At 38.5% G+C, this 26717-nt stretch overlaps 1 protein-coding gene across 1 annotated transcript in view; it reads left to right on the top strand.

Moving 5' to 3' along the window:
- Positions 1 to 26717, top strand: part of KCNH5 (potassium voltage-gated channel subfamily H member 5) — a 331896-nt gene that overhangs the window by 86934 nt on the left and 218245 nt on the right. The window contains exon 7 of the mRNA XM_033417494.2: positions 672 to 1098. Within this exon, the coding sequence (XP_033273385.2) occupies positions 672 to 1098 (427 nt within the window). The remainder of the gene's footprint in view (positions 1 to 671; positions 1099 to 26717) is intronic.

The following is a 26717-nucleotide window of genomic DNA, read 5'->3' as shown; positions in this document are numbered from 1 at the left end:
ATTCTTTTCAATGACTATTGCCAGAAGATGATAGGGTTTTGTAGGTATGTTCCCATTCTAGGTTCAACTATTCACTTTTTCACAGCTCTACAAATTTAGTGCTTATCATAACTGTGGCAGGAGGTGGTGGAAATAATGGCATTTGCTCATTCTAATATACACAGAAGTATTTCCTGTTTGCTTGACAGTAAAACTAGGATTCCTTTTTCAGAAGTTTTGCTGTTCATAGCATTTATAAAGAAATAAAATTAAATCTTTTAGAGTACAGGAAAAGTTTTGTAGGAAGAAGAAATAAAAGGTCTAAATTCATCACCCTGTTTCTATACTCTGAGTATATTGCATTTGAGCTATTTTCTCCTTTGGTTTTTCTCTGTACTATTGATACTCCACTTATGAAAATAAACTCCATCTTCCTTACCTAATGAAAAGTTTTTTTATCTAATAATCTACAAATATCTTTTTTCCTGGTGGGAAGGAATCTACATTTAAAAAGTTTCTTTATCACTTCAGCTTTTTGTTGTTGTTGTTGACTTAAAGTGGGAGCTGTAGTATGTGTATGTTCTTAGTATATAAATGGTGATTGAGTTCATTAAGGTGAACCACTGTATTGTTTTCCTTAGCCTTTTCTTTTCTGAAAGTGTTGTGTCATGTCTTTTTTTTTTTTAATTCAGGGAATCAGCAGTCTCTTCAGTTCTTTAAAAGTGGTGCGTCTCTTGCGACTGGGCCGTGTTGCCAGGAAATTGGACCATTACCTAGAGTATGGAGCAGCGGTCCTTGTGCTCCTGGTGTGTGTGTTTGGACTAGTTGCTCACTGGCTGGCCTGCATATGGTACAGCATTGGGGACTATGAGGTCATCGATGAAGTCACAAACACCATCCAGATAGACAGTTGGCTCTACCAGCTGGCCTTGAGCATTGGGACTCCGTATCGATACAACACCAGTGCAGGGATATGGGAAGGAGGACCCAGCAAGGATTCACTGTATGTGTCCTCTCTCTACTTTACCATGACAAGCCTTACAACCATAGGATTTGGAAACATAGCTCCTACCACAGATGTGGAAAAGATGTTTTCCGTGGCCATGATGATGGTTGGCTGTAAGTATCTTTTCTTTTCTTTTTTTAAAAAAATTATTGTTGTTGATAGTTCTCCAGGCTCCAGTCTCTGACAGGAGTAAATGAAACTACTTTGTCTTCAGAAAAATGTTTAATTCATGTCATTTACATTGGTTTAATTTTTATTCAGCCTTAGAAAATAAAAAGGCAAAATAATATATTTTACTTTTTAGAATGTTTTAGCACATGAAAAGCGGTATGAATGGACTGATACAAAAATTAGAATGGGAACTCTTTGATATAATTCTGTTCATAGCATTGTACCTGGCAGAGCTATCTCCAAAAGGAGACCAATATCTAGAAAGGCAGCATCTGGCATATTCCATAGGTTTTGTGGGCAATGCATAAAATTCTGAAAAAGTAGACAGGATCTGATATGAGATACCCTGTTTAGAAAATGTTTTATTTAATAATTAGTTTTATGTAGGCTTTTACAATTAAGACTAGGCAAAGAGTTTATAAGTCTAGTCTCCATTACAAAATTCTAGCTGGAATATATTCCGGTCTGAGAGAATGAAAGTATTAGTAAATGTAAGCTTATTCAGCAATGACAAAAGTGTCTAGGATATAGCATACAGACCTGAGTACTAAATGTCTTGATGATGATCTTGGGAGTAGAAATCTCTCTACAGGAGTGAAGGACCAAGTATTCTAAACTCAGACTGAGACTGGATGATACAGAAGATCAGAATTAAGGAAATACATACAAAAGAAAATGTTGAAAAAGGAGTTTTTTGAGGGGGACTTCATCACCATACACACCCTCACGTTGACTTTGATGATTTATCCAAGCCTAGTTCTGAGACCTAGAGTAACCTTAGGACTGGAGTTTTTTGTTTGTTTGTTTTTTGCGGTACTTGGGCCTCTCACTGTTGTGGCCTCTCCCGTTGTGGAGCACAGGCTCCGGACGCGCAGGCTCAGTGGCCATGGCTCACGGGCCCAGCCGCTCCGCGGCACGTGGGACCCTCCCGGACCGGGGCACGAACTCGTGTCCCCCGCATCCGCAGGCAGACTCCCAACCACTGCGCCACCAGGGAACCCCCACACGGGATCTTTTGTTGCGGTACGCGGGCTTTTCTAGTTGTGGTGTGCAGGCTTCTCTCTAGTTGTGACGCATGGGCTCCAGAGCGTGCGGGCTCAGTAGTTGCAGTGCGCGGGCTTAGTTGCCCCGTGGCATGTGGGATCTTAGTTGTCCAGCGGCATGTGGCGTCTTAGTTTCCCGACCAGGGATCAAATCTGTGTCCCCTGCATTGAAGCCGGATTCTTAACCACTGGATCACCAGGGAAGTCCCAGGACTGGAGTTATGATTAGTGTTATTAGCACCTTTTAAGCCTCTGGGTCATGGTAATTGGTTTTTGGTCTAAGCCATCCTTTTTGAGATTCCACATTATAGAATTTTATATTATGACACTAATGGGAAAAATGTTAGAATCCAGGAATGTCGGCTGACTCGTGAAAGGTCAGTATCTTGGGTCTAAACAAGGTACTTTTCAGAGTTCATAATGTCTGCAGGCTATTGGTCACCAATGTTAACAGTTGTTTAGCCTTCTGTACTCCTTTGTACAGGTACAGAAACAAGAACACACAGGTTCTCTTCACTGCTTAAAAGTAACAGAGGGAGAGTGAGTATTCCAAGTGCTGTTTCCTCCAGAGGCTTTTAGGAGGAAAATGTTCTTAAAAAGAGATCTTGATGATCTCTTAATTAAACTACTGCCTACACACTGAAAGTGGTAAGATGTATTGGCAAAAATGGTGCTTTATAAATTCAGAAGACAACGTTTTGTCAGATATAGTATTTATTACTGTACTACTTTTAATATTTATATAATGCATTTTGCCTTATACTTGAGCATAGTTAGATTAAAAAAATTATTTTGAATTACAGATTCACTGGAAGTTGTAAAGACAGTATAGTGAGGGCCTTTGTGCCCTTCCCTTAGTTTCCTCCAATAGTTAATTCTTATATGACTCTAGTACAAGATCAACATTGGCATTGGTACCATGTGTGTATATGGTTCTGTGTTGTTTTATCACATGTGTAGATTCTGTAACCACCATTGAAATCAAGACACAGAATTGATCCATTACCACAGAGATCTCCCTCATGTCACACTCATGGGCTTCCCTCAAGCCTCCCTAACCCTGGCAACTACTGATCTGTTCTTTATCTATATAATTTTGTAATTTTGAAAATGCTATATAAATGGAATCATGCAAAATGTGATTTTTTGAAATTGGCCTTTTCCACTCAGCCTAAGTCCCTTGAGATCCATCTGAGTTGTTGAGTGTATTAATAGTTTGTTCCTTCTTATTCCTGAGTAGTATTCCATGGTTTGGATATACTGCTGTTTAATCATTCATCTATTGAAGGATATTTTGATTCTTTCTAATATTTGGCTATTACTATAAAACTTCCATGCACGTTTGTGTAGTTTTTTGTTTGGACATAAGTTTTTAGTTCTCTGGGATAAATACCCAGAAAAGAGATTTCTGGGACATATAGTGTCTATTTACTTTTTTAAAGAAATTGTCAAACTATTTTGCAGAGTAGACATACTAGTGTAGTTTGATTTTCAACAAAAGAATAACAGAAAAATAAAATCTATGTAGAGTTGAAGGACACCATTATTTACTTTGTTTCTCAGGCCCCAAAACTTGGGAATCATCCTAGTTTCCTGTTTTTCTCATGTATTACATCTATTCATAACAAGTTTATTGGCTTTACCTTCAAAATACTCCATTCAAACCACTTCTTTAGAAATTCTACTCAATGCCACCCTCCTATAAAAAACCACCACAATGCCAATCACTCTTATTCTCTTCCCTTTAATCTTTTTCTTCATTGTATCTACCAAGACCTGAAACCATGTTTACTCTGTTTTTCTTTTCTTCAGAATGTAAGCTCCATGACACTAGGGCCTTTGTCTACCTTTTTTGCCTCTATATACTCAACTTCTAAATAATTCTTAATGCCATGCTCTATCTAAATTTGTTGTATGAATGAATGAGGTTGAATATGTCCCTGATGATTATAATAAGAATCTCCTGTCATTGAATCCACCCCAGTTAGGTCTCTGATGAATATACATGCCAGAAAAATGCACACTTTTTGAATTTTAGCCATGACTCCTTTGTGGAAGCCCTGGTGAGCTCACCTGTATTGTCTGCCTGTGGTAGTGTAGCAGCTTCTTCAGCTGGATTGCCCCAATCTTGTCTTTCATGAGGCCTGATAATAAGTTCTGAGAGGCTAGTCATTAGAAGCACCAACAACCCTTTCTCCCACCAATTTTTTTTTTTTTTTTTTTTTACCATCTACGTTCTGAATTTACCTACATTGGAAATTTTCACATAGATTCAGTTGAGTTTTCAAAACTTCATTTAGTTCAGAGTTGGTCCCATTCTTCTCTACTTCATGTATGGCTAATTATATTGCTATATCAAAATTTCTTTCTCCTCTCTTCGTCAGTTCCTGTAATTTCAAGATGAAGTTCTGGTCATAAAGTGGATGCTTTTCTTCCTGAGTTTCTGCTATCTCCTTTCAACACCTGAATAAACCAATATCTGACATCTTTTACCTGTCGAATTCGGTTTTCTTTTTATGCCTCTGAACAAATCCAGCTTCTATAGCCAAAGTGTTCCAAGGAGATGCCTTTTAATTTCCTTCTTAGTTCTTGGGTCCTTAGTAATTTCATGGAATATTTCCTTTGCAACAACCCAAGAAGCTGATAGAAAACTGTTAAGACCCATGAAGTGTTGCAGTAACTTCCCACAATTCCAAACTAATTAGACACACATGCACAAAATATCAACCAAATGTGGCCATTTCAGCTGTTTGTGATCCTAGTATGATTTTTTTCCTGAGATAGTGTTGCCAAAATCTTGGCTCCCTGTACACTGATGCCAAAATGAGATACAGAGACAGAGTTTTGGAGGAGAAAGAAAGGGTGGCTTTATTCTTTGCCAGACAAAGAGGGGAACACATCAGGGTAGCACCTCAAGAACTGTGCCCCGCTCCCTGGGGAATAGGGAGAGGTCTTATAGTCAGGGCTCATGGTCAGGGGTATGTGATAAGGATCAAGGTGGTAACAGTTCTGCATTCTTCTTTCTTCTGCAGTTTCAAAAGGGTGGGGTTGCTGACAAGATGAGGGTGTGTGCAGGGTCTCCGGTGGTCACTCTCCTAATCTTGATGCGCTTCTCTGGTCCCTTTAATCTTGCCTCAGGTGGTTTCCTGGCTGCAACTGCTCGAATCTGCCCTTTGGAACTCAGGGAAGGTCATGGAGGCTGGAGTCTTGCCTATAAGAAACGGGGGACAAAAAGGCCTCTGTGCCTGGGAGCCCCATAGAGCCCTGCTGTGTGTGTGTGTGTGTGTGTGTGTGTGTATGTGTGATGGAGAAGGGGAGTAAGGGAAGAGGGAGATAGAAAACTGGTTTATGCTTTCAGCTGTGCTAGGATCTAGTCAATCTGTGCTGGCTATTTGAGAAGCACCACTTGTAACCTTATAACTCAATAACTGAGAAAGATGTTTTGTCAAAAAGTTGTTGGAGTTACCAAGTGCCTATTTTCTGTTGAGAAAGTAATCACGGCTTGTAAATGATAGCTTCATTTTTCTGGAGAAGTCATCTGAAATTTTTGTGCCTTCCAGCAAAATTTAAAAATTTCAGTGGCAGCAATTCCGGTTCCTAGATATTTTCTGAGCCCTCCTCTTTCTTTAATGGCCTTTCCTCTGAGACTCCTCGGTTCTTTCTGTTACTGAGTCCAAGCTCGCTCTGTTCACCGCGAGACAGGCCAATAAATCGGTAAACGAGGTGTTGAGGCAAGGAAAGACGGCAGACCGAGAAGATGGCGGACTAGTGTACCCAAAAAAACATCTTATGGGGTCTGGATGCCAGTTTCTTTTATAGAACAGAGAGGGGAAGAGTTGAGGAAGAAAAGTAAAAAGGCCATTTGTCTTGCAAAATCTTCTTGCTTGGCCTGCATCAGGGAGGGGATGTGTTAATTTCTTCTTTTCTGCAGCCATTCACAGGTGGGCAGGGTCAGAATGTCTCTCTGTGAGCTGAACAAAGTCCTTTTAGTTTGTCAGGCAGAGGGTCAGGGTTCCCTGTGGCAGGCCATTATGTATACGTACAGCTGTAGGTAGTGATTATGATAAGAAAAGCAATGAAAAGCAAAGGTAAAAGTTAAAGAAACAGAACCAACGTGGAGTCAGAATTCGCTCTTCCCTGTTAGATTGCCCCCTGATGCTAAATTGCATGTAGGCTCTGTCCTGGACCACAGTCTCAAAGGTCTCCTTGTTGATATCAGACAAATCTTCAAACAAAGTTTATGACCACGGCCTCCCTTCAATCCCAGTCACCTTATGTTTCCCCTTGATCCCTTCTATGTCAGCAGGATCCCAGAGTATTTCTCTTACCTGCTGTCTAGGGATTTCTTAGGCTTATATCCTTTGTTCCTACATTCCCTCAAGGTAGAGAACCCTCCTGCTCAGATTCCAGATCTGGAAGTGTTGTTGTGTTTTTTACCTCAAATTTGTCTTCTCTTAGTTTTGGCATGCTCTATGCCTTGAGTGCACTCCTTGGTTCTGGTAGCAGCCATTACTACCCCAGGACAGGCAGTTCTGAGTGAACCTGACTACGCTGCTGATATTCACGAAATTCACTACTAAAGGGCTTTTGTGAAAAAGAGCATTTTCGAAGTTTAGTTCTGCAGCAGTTGTGGAGAATAGCCTACCTTATTTTTTAGATCAAGATGTGGGTAATCTCTGCTAATTTGCTCAGTAAATACTTAGTGATGCCTTCCTGAAATATTTTCAAATCCATTTCATTTATATAATCTTATTATTGAGCCCCTAGTAACATTCTTTTTTTTCCCCAAAGATTAGCAGACTGACTGATTTTGCTTCTATTTAGAAAGCACCTTCATACACTGATGATTTGTTTTGATGGCTATAAAACAAAGGAATATGAATTGGAATATTCTGATATGATTATCCTTTTTGTCTTAATGTATTTTTATGAATCCTCTTTTAAAGAGGATTTATCAAGAAAGCAATTGCTTAGCTCCTTCTTCGTTACTAAATAATCACATAAAATATTTTAGTTTAATCCAACAATTATAAAAAACTTTACATTTGCATATTTCACTACAATTTTGTAAAAAAAGAAACAAAATAAAAATGTGAATAAGTTTTTGCCATAAATCATGTCCAACCATAAATTAGTTTGCTTTTGTTGGCTTTGTTTTGTTTTAATATACTATAAAATATTAAATACATTAGTAAACATGTAGACAGTATATTTCAAAGGACTATAAGTATTTGGGTATTTATTTTATTTAAAAACATTTTTCACTCTTTGCATTGTTGTCTGCTTAGTTGCTAAATTGAGGCAGCCTACCTCACATGGTATATGACACTCAGAATTTGTCCTGGTAGGATGCCATCCAAACTAAGTCCTTAAGAGTAAAGCAAAGCAAAATGAAAAACTACAAATATGAAAATTGCTGAGGTTTAATTGGTAGAGAAGAAACCCAGTTATAATAATGCTAATCTGCAATTTTTAAATAGGATGTAATCCATGATAGCTCAAACAGTCTAAGGACTTTCTGTAATTCACTGGCAAATGGTTTAGCACATTTAGAAGAATAGCAGGGGAGTGGGATGTGTATGACAGGAAATTTGAATCTCCATGTGGGTGGTTAAGAGCCACCAGGGAGCACTTAGTTACACACTGGTCACTCAGCATCACACATCGGAGACTGATACCACACATCATATTCTCCAGTTCATGGGCTCAGTTAGCACTCTCTGTGGGGTTCAGATAAAAGCCAAACTGAGATTATGGGCATTGCCCTCACCCCCTCCATAGGAAATGGAAATAAATACAAGATGGTGAGACTCAGAGATTGGGAGATTACAGAATAAGGTGGAGCAAAGGGCTGTGTGACCTTGGATGGTTTTTGGATCTCTTTGGGTTTTAATTTTTTCAAGTGTGAAATGCAGATTTGAGATAAATGACTTTTAAGGTTCCTTTCAGTACTAACATTCTGTATATCTAAAATTCGGTTAGCGCAGTTATGCCACTGTCCTTAGAATTGGACTGGTTATTGGAGATGAGGTTAATATGGAAAAGGAAGGGGTGTCACTTAAAAGTTTTAGGGCTTTTCATATACAGTGCATATCTTGTTTTATGGAGAATAAGATGTGTCTTATATGGAATATATTTAATAAAGAGTTTAGAGGGAAGAACTTCAGGGAATATTATGGAGAATAAAATTATACTTTTGGAAAGAGCAGTGTTTTTCCATATAGAAGCTAGGAAGACTGAAAGGCATTTGCCTCAGGGCATAGGAATAGACCCCAGGGAGAGTGCCCAGTGGGGACTCTGAAGGATATTTGGCCTGGATGGATATCTAGGCAGGTTAAAAGTGAGTTGTTACACTTTTCCAAAATTAAAAAAAAGTTTCTTTACAAATCTTAACATGAAACTTTAGGTGACACAGATATAATATTAAGTTATATGTTAAAATTTTTCTTGCCCTCACTATTGTGGTGTAGGTAGGAAATGGAGTGTGAACATACTGATTTTTAATTCTGGTTTTAGTTTTAACCAGATGGAGAGAGCTTTAAGCTTAATGTTTATTTTAGAAACTGGGTCAATTCTTTGTATCTGCTTTACCCCTGCTTGTAAAAAAGACTTCTTCTTTTTCTCTTCTCTTTTCTTTAATGAGCTGAGTATCTCATGAAGAAAAATATTTCGTGGAGCCCAAAGTTCAGGGTTATAGGCACCTTTTTTTATGGTTTAGTAGTTTCAGATGTACAGTCCAGTAGTTTGAAAAAGACTGTGAAGTGGACTTTACTCCCTGTTTCTTATTCAAAACAGAACTTGTATCTTTCGCAGGAATGTTCTTTTATACTCATATTTCTTTTTATGCCTAGTCACATTTTCACAAAACCTCTCAGATTCTACAAAGTTTGAGTTTTCCCAGAAAACAACAGGAAATTTTCTCATTCGCCTATTAAGTAGCCCACGTCTGTGCAAGGATTTGGTCTCTGGAACTACCTTGTGTCCCTGTATTACTCAAAATTATTGAATTCATTCAGCATTATGCCAGGTGTTCTGGTAGTTATTGGTATTAGGGAGACAGCCTGGATACTTCCTAACCCTCAATAAGTTAGCGGTATGGTGAGTGTCAGACAAAAAAATATCACTGAATCCTCTCTCTCTCTCCTTCTCTCATTCTTTTCAACCCCATCTCCATTCCCATCTCAGTCCCCATCGTCATCCCGGACCCTATCTCTCCATCTCCCTCTCCCTCTCTATCTCCATCTCTATCTCATCTCTTTTTGTACTTTGAACTAAGAGCTAAGACTGAACAGGTGAATAAGGAACTTGGGCTGAAGAGTAAGGCTGGTAAGAACAGAGTCTCTGCTTGTCCTGTTTATTGTATTTTTAGCACAAAGTATTGTGCCTAGTTGGTAGCTGTGCTAATTAAACATATGTTGAATAAACAAATGAATAAACAAGTTCACCTGCCTCAGCCTGAGGAATCCAGGAAGGTTTCTAGGAGAAAGTGACTCTTGAGCTCAGAATACAAAAACAAGTCTGTGAATGAGGCAGGATTTAGGTACTTTCTAGGTAAAGAGAACCCATGTGAAAAAACATAGGAATGAACTGGGTTGGCCTTTTCTGCTGCACTCCGTGTATTTCACTTTGGCTTGAAGAGAAAGTAGATGTGGATGGGGAGGAAGAAAGGAACCAAGGTGCCAAAAGGCTTTGTATAGCTTGAGAAGGAGTTTGTCTTTTATCCTAAAGGTTATGAGCTAAGGCAGAAGGATTTTATTCTTCAGTGCAGAAGATAGATTGGAGGAGATACAGGCTGTGGGCAGAGAAGCAAATTGGGGGCTGTGGCAGTAATCTAGGAAGACATAAATGAGGTGGCAGGGATAGGGAGGATGATGGTATGGCTTAGAATTGGTAAAATCTTTTTTTTTTTTTTTTTTCTGTAAAGGGCCAGATTGTAACTGTCTTAGGTTTCAAGGGCCATAATGTCTCTGCTGCAACTACTCATTGTGCTGCTGTGGTGCTAAAGCAGCCATAGACAGTACACAAACCAATGAGCAGAGCTGTGTTCCAGTAAAGCTTTAAGCAGGTGGTATTTGGCACATGACCCATCGTTTCCCATGGTCTAGCACAGACAGTATCGGCTGTGAAAAGACCATGGACTTTGGAGTCAGACAAATCTAGGTTCGATCTTTTTTTTTTTATCACTTACTAAGAATTTACATCAATCATCTAAACCCTCATCTGTAAAAGAGAGATAATAGTCCCTACATTACAGAGTTATTTGAAATACTCAGTAAAAGATTGTATGTAAAGTTGCTGAAACATTGTTTTAAGTTGTTATGGTGATCAAACGAATGAGTGAGATATGGTAGAAGGAAGAGTTCAAAAGGACTTGTAGATTTCTGGCTAATTCAGCTGAGTGAAAGACAAAGCTCTTTTCTAAGATGAGAAAGAAGGGGCAGGTATTACTGGGGCAAGAGTGCAGTTCTTTTTTGGGCATGTTGAGTGTGAGGGGTCTTCAAGTCATTTGTTAGAGATGTCCATGAGGTTAGAAGTGATAGAAGTAAGAAGTGTGGCTTTTGGTTTCCAGAGACATGAGGCACTGAGAAATCTCTTTAGGAATCACAGTGTAGAAAAAGGAATTGATGTCAAGAGCATGCAAGATAGAGTCAGAATGAAGCTGACCAAGGGTGGACCCTGGAGGAAGGAGAGCCAGAGAGGTTAGGAAGAGAACCCAGAGGGGTAAAAAGGAAGCATGGATCCAGAAGAAGGGTTTGTTGCTAACAAAGAATGAGAGAGAACTTGAAGAAGTAAGGGGGAACAGCAAGACAATGGATATTGAATCAGGGGCGATCTGACTGGAATTAGGAGGCCATGTGACCTTCCATGAGTAGTTTCATTGGATAGTTGAAGGGAGAGAGCCACAGGGGCATTTGTCTTTATGAGCTCTAAGTCTTTTTTTTTTTTCTATGTGAAGGAAAATAATTTTAATCAGTAGCCGTTAACCTAGTGCAGGTAGACTATGCTTGTACAGTATTTTTCACTACCAGTGTTGCTTTTATCTGAATCAACTTTCAAGTTCAATAAAATATATTTAAATTAGATTATTAGGTGTATTATATATGCGTGGAGTTTCCTTTCATGTTACAAAATAGAAAACAAAAAACTGACTTTGAGAGAAGTTTTTATGAAATCCCACTTTCTAAGAACAGGCATTTTAGTCAGGGGAGAATTTTATTTACTGATGACTACAAGATGATTTGGGACCTTAGAATAAATTTAGTTTTGATTTCTGTGAATGTATATTGCCAGGGACAGGTTGTTACCTTGTAGGAGAAGTGGTGCTCTGCCGTAGAGAGCACTGGGGACTTGCATGATCCTTACATAAGTAGTATCAAGGATCAGTGGACATATGGTTTAAATTTTGCTGGAGATAAAATAGTTAGATTTTTTCCCACAGGTTGAAGGACTAACAAGTCCATAGATGAATATATTTAGAACATGTTAAGATAAATATCATTCCCAAAGACCTTTATGCATGGATTTAAGAACTGCTTTGGAATGCTCCAAGAGGGGATTTTCTTTGGGGCAGTTTCTAAGCCAACTAGTTCCCAAGTGACTGCTTCTAACCTACTTATTTAATTTTTACAAAAATTGTGGTGACTGAGGTAGGCCTCCCTTGGAGTTCAGGTGCCAGGGTCACGGTCTTGGGTTTGGGCTGCGTGTGTAGGAAAGAAGATTTCTATGGGATGAGAACTATATCCAGGTTGACTCTCTGGAAATATTGGAGGCTTTTAAAAATTCTCTCTGGAGATAGCTCTGGAACTACCCTTTTAGATCCTCTCTTCTTTAAAGTCAAATTTATGTTTAACAACCCCCTTAATATGTGAAAGTCTAATTTGGGAGACTTACAGATTTAAAATGAATCTGTAAGGGAAGGAAACTTAAATTCATGCCTCTGGTTAGACTTTAGCAAAACAGACAGGTCTAGTGTTGACTCTTTTAATGAGCCTTATGGGGTGGAAGCCAAGACATTAGGAACTTTTCTTATACTGAGCTGCGTATGTGTTTGCCTGTCAGATTCCTTAGAAAAGGCCTCAGAGGACCTTCATAATAGGTGTGTTCCCCCAACTCCTTCCCTTAGCAGGGCCAGTCTTGAGAATCACATCACTTCCCTTCACCTCTCCCCACCATTACTCACACTGACTCTCTAGATTCCATCATCCCTAAACAATTCCCAATCTGGATCTACCTGCCTCTTTTGCTCCTGTTACAGGATTGCTGAGCACAAGCTGGAATAAACCACACAGCCCTGTGAATAGGTGCCACTAAAATGCATGGTTCACAACCTTAGGGATCTTTACTTATTTTAGGTCATCTCCTGCTCACGTTTGCTGAGCAGCTATTCTTATGCAACTCGCAATGTTTTCCTTCCACTTCTCTAAACCTATGACGACCCTTCTCCATCTCAGCAGATGGCCCTCCTTTTATTTCTCTGAAAAAGAAAGGACAACTGTAGCAAACATGCACTCCTTTCGTTCCTGACCCCCTTCTGACAAAGGCAGGGTAGAGGAGGGGTGGGGGTGAGAGGGAGGGGGCCGGCAACATGCACAAAACCTCGCAGGCCAAGGTAGTGGCTTTTCTTCTGACTCAGATGGGGGGACTTTTGAAGGTTTGGGGCCAAAGAGTGGTATGATTTGTCTTATGTTTTATAAAGATCAATCTGGCTGCTGCGTGGAAAATGAGCTATAAGGGGACAAGGATGCAAGAGGGCAGACAGGTTAATAATAGTCAAGGTGAGAGATGATGGTGGTAGTAGTTAGAATTGATTAGATTCTGGACAAATGGTTAGGACCAATAAAATGTGAGGGTATGAGAGAAAGTGAAGGTCAGCATCTACTTTTAGGCTTTTGGTACAAACAACTGTGAAGCTAAGTTGTGCATGGTCATTTGTCATGTCTAATGGGCAGTTACATATATGAACCCAGAGTTCCTGTGAAGTGGTCTTGGGTGTGGACATAGATATGCTTTGTCTCTTGATATTTTATTTCCTCCAATTTTTTGCCCTTCTTTTTTCTGTGTTGTCCATCTCTCTGTCATTCTACTGGCTCTTTCTCATCAGCCCATAAACATGGTCATGTCTCTTCAATCCTAAAAAAAATACACGTATGTGAATAAAACACTTGACTTTGCACTCTCTTTAACTATTGACTATTGACCAATTCTCCCCATTTTAAGTAGGCTTCCTAAAGCATGTGTCTTTACTTTCTTATCTCCATTTTCTACCTATTGAAAGTAGACTTCTTCTCCTGTACCACCTCTCAAAGTACATTTGCCAAATTTCACAAACACCTTTTCATGCATATAGAGACATCTCCCTTGGCTTTGTCGACCTAAAAAACAAGAATCCAGTTCAAGAGGCAAAGTGTTTATTTGGGATAAAAGAATTACGATTGAGCGTATACAGATATAGGTAGAAACCCAAATAGTGTTCTGATTATATGAGAGGGGCTCAGGGTTTTCTCTCATGAGAAAGAAAGGAAGATGAGGTAAGTTGTTGTTTTTTAGAAGTGTTCATTGGTACAAGATGATGAAAAGCTAGATTTGTACTTCATTGATTGGTCAGGTGACGTAGTCACTAGGTAAATGTTCATTTATCAATCCTTTCAATAGACAGGATATTCTGGTTTCTTTTGCTTACTTCTTGGAATGGTGGCAGATAGGTCCAGTTCAGAGGTACAGAAAACGGGACGTACAAGGTTATTCCTCTGGAATGGTTGTTCTGGCTCTATTTTAAATGGCTCTACTAATGTCATCTTTCACAGCTTCTTTGATGTTTATCTCTCCCTGGTTCCCCTCCCACTGCTCTGGCTATTTCTTCTCTGTTGCTTTGTTGGATCATTATACTCTGTCTGTCTCTTAAATATTGAACACTGTGATACTGGCAACAAATTATTGAAAGATCAAGGGCAGCTCTCCTGGTAGGCTGAGCAGTGTCTCCCTACCAGGAGTGATTTAAGGGAGCCAGCCATCTTTCAGATATGTCCCTGATCACTTTGCCTGATGATCCCTGCTTTGCGGGTCCTTCCCTTCAGAAGGCCCCCGTGAAACTGTCATTTTGTTCTCTGAACGGTGGAAGTCTCTAGCCCCCATCAGCATGTCAGCACAGACATGTGCTGTGCTGACAAACTAGCTCACTGTCACAATGAAGAGAAAAGAGATGCTGAGATTTCGAAGGAGGGTGGAGAAAGCATTCGGAGCATGGGGTGCTGCTTGGCAGGCAGGGGCAGAAAGGAGCTAAGGTGATGATGCCAAGAGGGAAGAGACTCTTCCAGAAGGATAGTTTTTTTCTTCCTACCTCTATGGTGGGAAAATAATCAGGGATTGATGATTCATGCCCCCTTTCTCTGGTTTCCTGCCATGAGAACCTTCTTCCAAAGCCTGTCTAAAGTATCCCTGCCCTTTATTTATATCCCATTATCCCTTTATTATGGTCTGTAATTATAGTTTTTGATTCTTTATATATTTACTGCTTGTCTCTCCAGCTAGAATGGGAGCCAGGAAGACAGGGAGCTTGTCTGTTTGATTCAACTCTGTATCTCTGTTGTAACAGGAACATAGTAGGTGCTCAACAAATTCTTTAGAAATGAATGAATGGATTTTGGTACTCCATATGTGAAAAGTTGTAAATTAAGAGCAAAGCAAAACCATACTGGTTCTCCAGAACTGAGATTTTGGTGTTGGGTTTAAATAGATATACAATAAAACTTAGATATATGAATATGTGATTAACTTCAGTTTTCTGTAACAGAGCTCACTTAGTTTGTGACCCACACCCCCCTACTCTTTTCTACCTTTCAAAGTGCCCTTTGATGCTGCATCTGTCCTGTGGTTGTACCTGTCACTCTGTGTCTGTCATGTCCCAGAATTCTGGATGGGAAGTAAGATACACTTCCCTGTTGTTTTCAGATTTCCTCTCAACCTATTTTAGGTTTCTTTTTTTCACCTATATTTCTTTCCATTCTGCCCACCTAGGTTTCACTGCCCCTTCCTCTGACCCCATGTTTCCTGGGAAAAGAGCTAAGATTTAACAGTAAAAACAAAGCACAATAAGAGTAACAACAAAAAAGCCATTTGCTGTCTCAGGGGCCTGGCACTTGCAAAGGAAATCTATGCTTTCAAGATTATTGTTTTGGCTATGGGATTGAAAAATGTCTAATTTGAAATTCAAAGCTATGCTGCTTTCTTTGTTCTCAGCTGTATTTACACTTCCCTTGAAAAGTGACTGCCACTGTTTCAGTGGGAGGATGGCAGAGGGGCCATTAGGAAGAGCAAGGGATTAGAGGGACGAAAATACTGTGTGTGCGTGTATGTATGTATGTTTGTGTGTGTGCGCACACACATACACACACAATCTCACGTGTTCCTCATCCTCAATCATAAGTGAGTTTCTGGCATAAGTGAATGAATTTGCCACACTCCCAATCTCTTTCTTTTCTTTGCTTATAGAGGGAAACCACCTGGGAATTTAAGTGGTTTGGAAACAACCATTTGTACCATAGACAGAATTTGATGATAAAGTTTGAATATTCTGTTCTATAGAGGCAACATAAGGTTAGGACTCTTTCAACTTAGGTCAGAAGCAGAGATGATCATTTTTTGGTTTTTGTTTGCTAAAGAAAGAAAATCATATAAGTGTATTTTAGAGAAATATGCATCTTAAAACAAGTTAAGATAATGGAAAGTGTTTCCATTCATCCAAAGAGAGATTTTACTGGATTTTGATGTTTGGTGAGAGGCTTCCTATAGCTGTGTGACTCTGTTAGTTTAGTCATTAGAGAGAAATTCCCAGAGGAAAAAAAGGTGATTGTAATGGAAGTTGGTTAATATGACAGCACCAGACAAGACAGCTGAGATAAACAAGAAAGAACCCAAGTCACACAGAGGAAGGGACGGAAATCCCAAATATTTTCTGAACCTCTGGTGTTCCTGGCTTCTTTTTAATTTAATTTGCAAGGTAATTCAGATTATCTGCCTGTTTTCTTTTTTTCTTAATTTAATTTTTACATCAAAGTAGTACATACACATAAAGAGTCAAATAGTACTTCTAAGGTTTATTTTGAAAAATAGAGGTTTACTTTTCTCCACGCCTTTTCCCATTTCCCAGAAACTACTTTAAAATATTTTTACTTTTGGGGTAATATTTATCTTTTTTTCCTCTAAATACCATGACTATTGGAGAGGATTTTCAGTTTCAGTCATTAGCTATTGACTTACATCTTTGGAAAATGCCCCCTGTCCCTTAACCACCACTTCGTACACATATATACATTTCCAATTTTCTATCTTCTCAGTATATTTAGATCATGCATTTGATTGAATCAGTAGTCCGTGTTCATTTTTATGACTTGCAAACACTATTTCTATCTGAGTTGTGTGGTATTCGATCATTATCTTCCCATGCCACATTTGGTTTTCCCCAGGGTAATTATGGTCATCCAATTATTTTCTTAGTTTTCCATGTGCTTCTCTTTATTTCATTTCCAAAGTCTCCTGTATTGTGTAGCTGTTTCTCAATATGCTCATATTAGGTAGGGATCAACATCTTGTCTTTGGAGGCACCTTTCTTGGATCCTTCTGACTATTCTGACCTAATCTCTGGAGTCTGATCCACAGCTCTCAGCCTGATACCTCCCTTCATCCATGATCTTCAGGATTCCCTTTGCCTTTCTCTTTTATGGACTCCTTGTTTTCTCTGTCTGTTTTCAAGAAACAACTCTTACAATATTAGCCTTCAGAGAAAGGATAGATAAAAGGTATTTGGGCTGGGGGAGGATTATACATGTTTTAAAATGGCTTTCATTTATCCTTACACTTAATTGAGAGTTCTTCTAGGTAGAGATTTAAAGGTTAGAAATGATTTTATGTCCGAATTTTGGGTCATTCCTCCTTTGAATTTTGAATAGAACTATTCAGAAGACTGATTCCAGTCAAGTCTTTTTATTTTTTAGATTGAAGTATAATGGCCTATAACATTTTTATTAGTTTCAGGTATATAGCATAATGATTTGGTATTTGTATATATTGTGAAATGATCATCACATTTAGTGTAGTTAACATCCATTACCTTACATAGTTACAAAAAATTTTATTTCTTGTGATGAGAACTTTTAACATCTTCTCTGTTAGCAACTTTCAAATATGCAATATATTATAGTCATCACACTGTACATTACATCACCATGACTCATTTTATAACTAGAAGTTTGTACCTTTTGACTCCCTTCACCCAGTTCTCCCACCCCTACCCTCTGTCTCTGACAACTGCCACCAACCAATTATCTGTATCTGTGAGCTTGGTTTTTTCAGGGTTTTTTTCTGGTTTTTTTGGGGGGGCAGGATTTCATTTTTTCATGGTTGAATAATATTCTATTACATATATCTGTATACCACATTTTCTTTCTCCATTTGTCCATTGATGGGCACTCAGGTTTGTTTCTATATCTTGGCTGTTGTAAATAATGCTACAATGAACATGGGGATGCATATATCTTTTCCAGTTAGTGTTTTTATTTTCTTCAGATAAACACCCACAAGTGGAATGGCTAGATCATCTGGTACTTCTATTTTTAATTTTTTGAGGAATATTTGTACTGTTTTCCATAGTGGCTGCACCAATTTCATTCTCAGCAACAGTACACAATGATTCTCTTTTCTCCACATCCTCACCAACACTTGTTATTTCTGACTTCTTTGTAATCGCCATTTTAACTGGTGTGAGGTGATATCTCATTGTGTTTTTAATTTGCATTTTCCTGATGATCAGTGATGTTGAGCATCTTTTCATGTACCTGTTGGCCATTTGTATGTCTTCTTTGGAAAAATGTCTATTCAGATCTTCTGCCCCATATTTAAATTGAAATTTTTTTTGCAGTTGTATGAGTTCTTTATATATTTTGAATATTAACCCCTTAAAAGATATCTGAGTTGCAAATATTTTCTCCGATTCAATAGGTTGTATTTTCATTTTGTTGATGGTTTCCTTTGCTGGTCAGAAGATTTTTATTTTGTTGTAGTCCCACTTGCTTATTTTTGCTTTTATTGCTTTTGCTTTTGGTGTCAGATCGATTCAAATCTTGATGCTTGTAAATAATATATTTTTCTCTCTTCTTACTTTCTGGAAACCTTTAAAATCTTTTGGTACCCAGTATTAGGAAATACTATGGTGATGTCTTTTTCTTTGGTTCTGTTTTCATCCACTTTTCTAGATTCTCAATGGGCATGTTTCATCATTTGGATATACCTATTTTTCACTCCTGGGAAATTTTCTTGAGTTATTTTCTTGACAGTTCCTCCTTTTTCTTATCTTTATTGAAACTCCTACTGTTTGGAAGTCGAGTCTTCTGGATTGATTTTCTAATTTTCTCATCCCCTTTCTATGATTTTCTGTAATTTTGTCTTTTTTTTTTCACTTTATGGTCTAGAAGTTTTCCTCAAGCTCATTTTCTAATCCTTCTGTTGAATTTTTTTTTCTCCTAGCCTATGTTAATTTCCAAGAGCTCTCGAGCTTTATCTTTGTTCCTTCTTAAAACATGCTGTTTTTGTTTCATAACTTCAAAATCTCCTCTTTTCTCTCTGAGGATGTAAGAGAGTTTATATACAGTTTTCATATGCTCACATAGTCTCTGTTTCCTTTGAGTTGAGTTTTGGTTTGTTGGTTTTGGTCTCTGTTTCTCATGTAGGAGGCTTTATGCAGATGTCTAGGAATCCTGGCTTGCTTTTTATGGCTGAATTTGTGACTGTAGCCTTAATGTAGGGAGATCTGATTGGGTCATTTTGTGGGGAATACTCAACATCACTATTTTTTACTTCATTTCTGTTGGGCTGCCCATTTTCCCAGAGAGGAATTTTTCCAATATCTAGTCTGAATATTCCTTGCTTCCAGCTTTCTGGGAGCTGAATGTGGAAATAAGCTAGGGGGTTGACATTCAGTTTGTACACTTTCAAATAATCCCCCTGATTTCAGTAGCTACCCCTACTTGAGACTCTCCCTAGTCTTCAGCTGAGGTGTGAAATGGACAATTGCCCAGCTCTGTGGAATTAAGAAGGCATCTGGGAGATGGATATCCATCTACTTTTTCAACAGACTTTCAACAAATCCTCCATTTTCAGCTCCCTTTTGCCCCCTCACTTCCAGAAGTATCTGGTGGTAGCAATTCCTGGGATATTTGGAGGTTCTGTACTGCAGATCAGTTTGGTTCTTGGCTTTCCCTGTGCTGGTTGAAGATTCAGCTTTCTTGGATCTGCTAAGTCAGTTACTACTTGTCCTATGCTTTCCAGTTTCAGAACTTTTTGTTGTTGTGTGTTCTCCTATTTTCTTTGTCCTTGTAGCATCACAGTTTAAAGAATCCATTTACTGTTTATTTTGTGGAGTTTTGAGAAGAAGCAGAGGCACATGCATGTGGACAATCCTCCATATTGACCATATTGGCTGAGCCTCTCTGTCTCTTTGCATGGTTCTCTCAGTTATGCTGGTTCTTCTCTTTCCTTTGTTTATTATCCAGATTTATACAGCTCTTGATCTAAAAATTTTCACTGCTATTTACCATTTGTCTCAAGCTACTTGGTTAGTAGGGAATATCCCATCCTTACTGAACCCATCAGAAGTCCACTGCTATAATATCTGTCTACTTAACCTGTAAGTCTACTCCGCTGTCTGCTTGCCCTCTCAGCTATGCTCTATGGTCCCTGATCTTTGGAAGTCCTGTGCTGTTGTGACAATCTCTGCTCAGTCATTCTCTCTGGCATTCTTTCCCCCTGTATCCATTAGAGCCAAGCTTTCTCTTATACTACATTAGTCCTCAAGCCCATCTCCAGCAGAGCATCTTTTTCCAATCCCTTAAATATATAGAATGACCCTGTAAAAATGATCAAATACTCTGTCATTAGCTAGATTGAATTGGGTGGGGGTGGGTCTAACCTTTTCATGTAGGTTTATACTTTAGAATTAAAGGGAGGCATAAAATTTATCAGTATCATGGATGAAGCCAGACCAAAATATATTCAGTTTCTTAAAGTCAGGATTCTGTTATACTCTTAGGACTAGAAGTGGTTGGCAATAAAGGGATGAAAGGAAAAACCACTCTCAGTACTGTGGCCTAAATTTAAGTCAATCAGGGCTAAATTCCTCATCTATCAGCCTTTAATAAACAGCATTCTATAGTCCACAGTGAATTCAGCACAGTGATGTTTGGATTTTGTTGATAAACCTGTTATTGGTGTTTCTCAGTTTGTATTTGCTCTGAAATACTGTCAGTTGGAATACTTCACTGAGGCAGTCAGTGTGGGATGGGAACATATGTGCCGTTGATGAAAGCTGCTTTGCAGTGAAAATCACTGGGATTCCTGTGAAGCTCTAGTTTGTGAACATTGTTATATGAGCACTACCTTTAAAATATTTGGCTTGAGTCTGAAATCCTAAGTAGGTTTACAGACTACAGGCCTACCAGCTGAGCAGGAGTAAAAATGAAATATTTCACTATTGTGTTATGTGGAGCTTTTCTGTTGTCAGATAGAGCTTTGAATACATAAATTTTAATCAAGAGAAGCCTGAATAATAAAAATCATCATGGTTGGTAAAAAGTAAGCTTTAGAGGCATTATGATTAAAGGCTGTGTCCTCATTATAAATCAAGTAGCCAGAATTTCTGGAATGAAGAAGGGAGAAAATGGTGTGGGATGAGGTCAGAAAGGTAATGGGACCTGATCATTCAGAGCCCTGGAGACTATGTTATTTTGTGGATGGGAACCTCAAGAGTGTTCTGAGCAGACAATGACATGAATTTGCATTTTAACAGGATCACTCTGGCCACTGTGTTGAAAGTTAACTCTAGGTGACAAGGGATGGAAGAGACAATTCAGGGACATTCTTGCAGTAATTTTAGTGAGAGGTGATGGTGGCTTGGATAAAGATAGTAGCAGTGGAGATAGAGGGCAGTGGGTAGGTCCTAGTTACATTTTGAAAATCAGACATGGTGCATTTTTAAATTAAAATACAGTTGATTTACAATATTATGTTAACTTTAGGTGTGCCAGCATAGTGATTCAGTATTTTTGCAGATTATACTCCATCAAAAGTTATTACAAGATGATGGCTAGAATCCCCTGTGCTATAATACATCCTTATTGCTTCTCTATTTTATACATAGTAGTTTGTATAAACTACTCTTAATCCCAAACTCCTTATTTGTTTCTCCCACCTTCCCTCTCCCCTTTGGTAACCACTAGTTTGTTTTCTATATCTGTGAGTCTGTTTATGTTTTGCATATATATTCTTTTTTTTTTTTTTTAGATTCCACATGTAAGTGATAACTTACAGTATTTGTCTTTCTCTGTCTGACTTATTTCACTAAGCACAATATTCTCTAGCTCCACCCATGTTGCTGCAAATAGCAGGATTTCATTCTTCTTTATGGTGAATATTCCATTGTATGTATATATATATATATATATATATATCTCTCTCTCCACGTCTTCTTTATCCACTCATCTGTTGATGTGGGCTGTAAAAGGAAGAGAGAAATTAAGGAGGATGCCAAGTTATTTATTTTTGTTTTTGGTTCTCTGCACAGGTAGGGATGGAGATGATTATGGGGAAAGCAGAAAGGTTTTTTGTTTTTTTGAGTGAGATGTAGAATGAGGAGTTACATTTTGACAAGATATAAGTTTGGGATGTTTGTTAGACATATAAGATGTCTAATAGGCAGTTGGGTGAGAAGTCTGGGTTTCAGGGGAGAGATTCTGGCTGGAAACATACACATTTGAGAATTGTTGGTATCGAGCTGATATTTAAAGTCTGGGTGAGACTGGTTGAACTCCACAGGATTTAATGTAGTTAGAGAAGCGGTCTAAGAACTAAGCCCTGGGGCATTCAGATATTTAGTGGTCAGTAAGACAAGGTGAAACCAGCAAAGAGATGGGAAAGGGTGCTTTGGAGGTAGGAAGAAATCTAGAAGTAAAGTGTCCTGAGGGCAAGGAAAGATGAGTGAGCATCCATGGCAAGTGCCACTTACAAGTCAAACAGGACGACACCTGAGAATTGATCATTGAATTTTTCAGTCTGGAGGTCACTGGTGATCTTGATGGAATCTCTCTCTTCCTCAAACATCTGTGACAAGAGCACTGTTTTTTCTTTGGCAAGTTTTCCACAGTGTCTTGGGATAAAATCTGATGGGGCCAGAACACATCAACTCTTTTAGAGCTATTGATGTTTTGCTTTCTTTTTTAGTCAGTTTGTCTCCTGTTGGGTTTATGTCTTCTCTTAGCAGTGCTCTTTATAATCTATATCCTAGTCTGAATATCATTCTGCCTGAAGTAGAGGACAGGCCAAGCAGGAGTCAAGGACTTGTGTATCCTTTGTGTCATCCATCATCATTGACCTCCAACCCAAGAAGCAGGTACTATGAACTGAATTGTTTCTCCCCAAAACACATATGTTGAAGCCCTAACCCCCATGTGACTGTGTTGGCTGTAAGGCCTTTAAGGAGATGATTAAGGTTAATTGAAGTTAAATGAAGTCATAGCATGAAGCCCTGATCTGATAGAACTTGTGCCCTTATAAGAAAAGGAAGAGGCAACAGAGCTCTTTCTCCACCATGTGAGGACACAGCAAAAGGCGGACTGCTGGAAGCCAGGAAGAACCCTATGCTGGAGCCTTAACTACCAGCCTCCAGAACTATGAGAAAATAAATTTTTGTTGTTTAAGCCACCCAGTCTATGGTATATTGTTATGGCAACCCAGACAGACTAAGATAGTGGAGCTCTGCTTTCTTTCTACTATTTATTCTCAGCATTTTTTCAAACATTAGTTCTTTGGGGACTTTAGATCTCTTAACAATCTAGTTAACAATCTAGTTTACTGTCTGCATAGCAATAACTCTCCATTTAGGCTTTGAAATACTGGCAGCTTCTTTAGCTGAATCCAACATAGTACTTTGTGCTGAAGAGCATCTAAAAGTTTCATAAATCAGAACGGCTATGAAGATGTACTCCTAGCTTATAAGGCTCTTTTGCATTGAATTACTTTAACTTCCTAGAATTAAAGGTTGGGTTGCGGAGGCAAGCCTATCTTTCTTGCCTTCCTTGCATCCTTTTCTCTCCTCTCACTCCCTGATTTTCCTTCTATACTAATCACTTGCAATATTTCCTGCCTGAAACATTTTGAAATGTTTACTCTATGGTATTCCAGGATTTATGAAACATTCATCCAGTATTGATCAATATGTAGCATTTGTAATTTTTAAAGCCTTTGTAAGCCTGTAGTGGCAAGAAGAGCTTATCTGTTTCTCTGGTTTATGCATTAGCAACAACAAAAAAGTCAGTACCTGTGAGGTCTTTTCTCTGATTCTTCCGGATTTTATTTTTCTTAATATGGGCATTTCTTTCTTTAATATTTTGTCAGAAAGCACTAAAACATTAAACAATTATTCGTAGTCTCTGGAAATCCATAATTGGAAATCTAACTTCAGATTCCAGAATTATGTCTACAAGGGTTGATTATAGGCGGCACTGTGTCTATGTGGTCCAGACTATGGACCATCCCTATAACATAGGGACAAAAGAGAATGGCTACTCACTGGGAATTTAATGGTTTAAAGACACCAGGTGTATGTGCCAGGGGCAATGGAGGGGTTGGTTAATACTTTAATTTCTCTATCTTCTACCTGTGAGATGTAGAATGAATATGTAATATCTGTATTATCTATATGTATATCCTATGTAACATTATATGTCTTATTATATATAAATATATATTTTAGGCTGACACTAATGTTGAAGGATATTCATCATGGTACTCAGGGGAAAAAATAAAACCGTACTTGTGGAGAATTTTCAAAAAGGAAGAAGAAACATTTAGATGAACAGTTTACACAAAAGAAAGCCCATATGGTTTAATGTTGTACATTAGTTTGTTTTAAACCTTTTGCGGTTTATTTTTGATTTAAAATGAATATGTGCCTTAATTAGTTTTGAAGTGGGATAGGAAAGCATATGTTTTTTAGTTAAACACAGAGTAATTTATGTGGTATTCTCTCTCTTATTCTTGGTGCTAGGTCTTCAAGTTAACCAAAAAAGTGTTGTCCAGAGACCCAGGTCAGCCCATCCTTATTGTGTTGAGAATGTGGTTTTTGTTTTTTTTTTCTTCTCATTACACTTTGCTTAACTGAAAAGAAAGAATTTCTAGGTCTTTATTCATCTATTAATCAAACACTTATTTGACACATTTCATATTTATGTATATCTACTATGTAATACAAATTTATATGTGTCCACAGTGCCTTAATACCTGAGATACATTTATTTTTGTCTGGCTATCTTTTTTATCTCTGCCTATCTATCTATCTATCTAATAGAGATAGGTATAGATATAAATACAGATATCTGGGCCAAAGGATACAAAATGAAATAGAATCCTTTTCCTGCTCTCCAAACCTCAGGGATATCAAAGAAAAACTGCCTTATGAAGTTGAATATGGAAGAAGTAAAATTTAGGTACCTGAATGAACTCATGTAAGGTGGAACTCAGAATGTATGTCCTCTTCATCATTGTCTCTTGGGATAAACCAGAAAAAGAGCCTTGGTTATAGATATAATCATACAGTCCTATGTGTGTCATAGTGTTGTTATGAGGTCAGATGAAAGAATGCATAATGAACATGTTTTGTTTTAAACTTTTAAGCACAAAAAATTATTGTTGATATTCTCATAATACTCAAAATCCAGCCCCTATGTGTCTGTCTCTGTCAAAAGGAGGCAAGTTAAGATGTATTTTATTCATCGTATCTGAGCCCAGAAGGCTGACAGGTGAAAGAATCTGTTCTTGCCCATCCTGAAATCAGGTCATAACCAGCCTGGTGGACACTGAAGGACAGGTCGGCCCTGATTCACTGAAGGCCTCGAGAACAGCCAGTGAGACGGTGCAGAGCTGTTTCTGTGTGGTTCTCTGGTGTGATGCTTTCCCCAGGTTGGTTGTCTGCTCTTCCTGTGTCCAGAGCTGTGTGGCTCTAGGGAGTCATTTGTGGTCATGAAAAATCATGTGGCTTTTTGGAGATTTCCCAGGATGTTGATGACGCAAAACTCGGTCAGACCAGGCTGGAATTGCCTCTAAACTTTTCTCCACCGCTTTCAATTTCTAGGTATGAGCCAAAGCATTTTCTTCTCCTTACTAATAGTCTGTCAGACACTACATATCAGTTAGGGTTTTGAAATTCTATCCACAAAGTCATGAAAGCAGAAATCATACTTTCCTGTGTTTTAAAGAACAAGCTTAATTTATCTTCCATTTATTCATAGAAATGATAGGTTTTTAAGATCCTATTTTTGATTTGCTTTGGATTAGTGAGCAGATTTTTGGTAGCAAGAGAGTGAAAATGGAGCCCTACGTCCTTGCAAATGTGTTTAATTACGAAACACGCTGAGCCACATTTGACCATTTTTTGTTTCTGAACTAATGTCAGCCTCTCTAATCTGCTACAGAACGTGTTTTGCAGCTCCACAACAAAGGATAAAAATAAAATAAATGTTTGGGAAAGCGCTTTGAGATAGCTAAAGATAGAGAGCCACACAAAAGCATACAGGCATTGGTAGAATGACAAATTAATTGTGCTGCCTTTAAGTGGTAACACCGAACAATTAATGCACTTAATTGCTTTATTGAAACAGAAAGCTCTTTCGTAGTTTGCATGATTTCTTTTGTGTAATGAGAATGTTCATAAATTTATAAGTGAGTGCATAACATCTGATTTAGGGAGTTTTGGTAATGCATCTCTGTTTTCTAAATTTTCAGACAGCATTTTTCTTTCTTATTTTATACATTCAGAACTGAGTTCCTAATGAGATAAATTATTATAAATTGTTGGGAGGGGGAGGGAAGTGAAATTATTTTTAAGAAACTAACAGCTTTGAATAATTTATTGGTGTTTCAGATTTCATGTTTACTGAACCTTATTTTCAAGACTAATTTTAATTTCTTGGGAACATAACCTAAATAAGTTTATCGTGAGGAGTTTTTTCAAAACACAAATCAACACTGAGTCCAGTGGTTTTTGAGTTGCATTGGAGAGTTGAAGATTTCTGAGGGGTCAGCCTGGAACTGGAAGAGGGGTGGGGGAGGTGAGCAGGCAGGCACCACACTGGATGATCCGTGAGGGTTTTGCACCTCACTGTAATCTGGCACTTAAAGTGCTCTGCACATTGGAATAAGTGAATGAACAAATTGACCCCCACCCCTCCATCCCTGCTTTAACTTGAGAGACTCGGTTCTTCCCGTTTTCTTTACTGCACTCAGAGTAAGTTTTCCAAAGTTCACTAGAGCAGTTCCAGAGATGATGTAAAATATTCTCTGGGGGGTCCTGCCCTGTTGCTGCTACGCACACACACTGAGTGTCCTGGCTACTCTTCCTATCATCTGCCTTCTCTTCCACATTTCTCTCCACCATTCTTCCTAGACCTCCAGCTCCCCTGTACCACTAGCCCCAGTGG

Source organism: Orcinus orca, chromosome 2, assembly GCF_937001465.1.
Source record: "Orcinus orca chromosome 2, mOrcOrc1.1, whole genome shotgun sequence".
Lineage (NCBI taxonomy): Eukaryota > Metazoa > Chordata > Mammalia > Artiodactyla > Delphinidae > Orcinus > Orcinus orca.
This window is presented reverse-complemented; position numbering and strand designations above follow the sequence as displayed.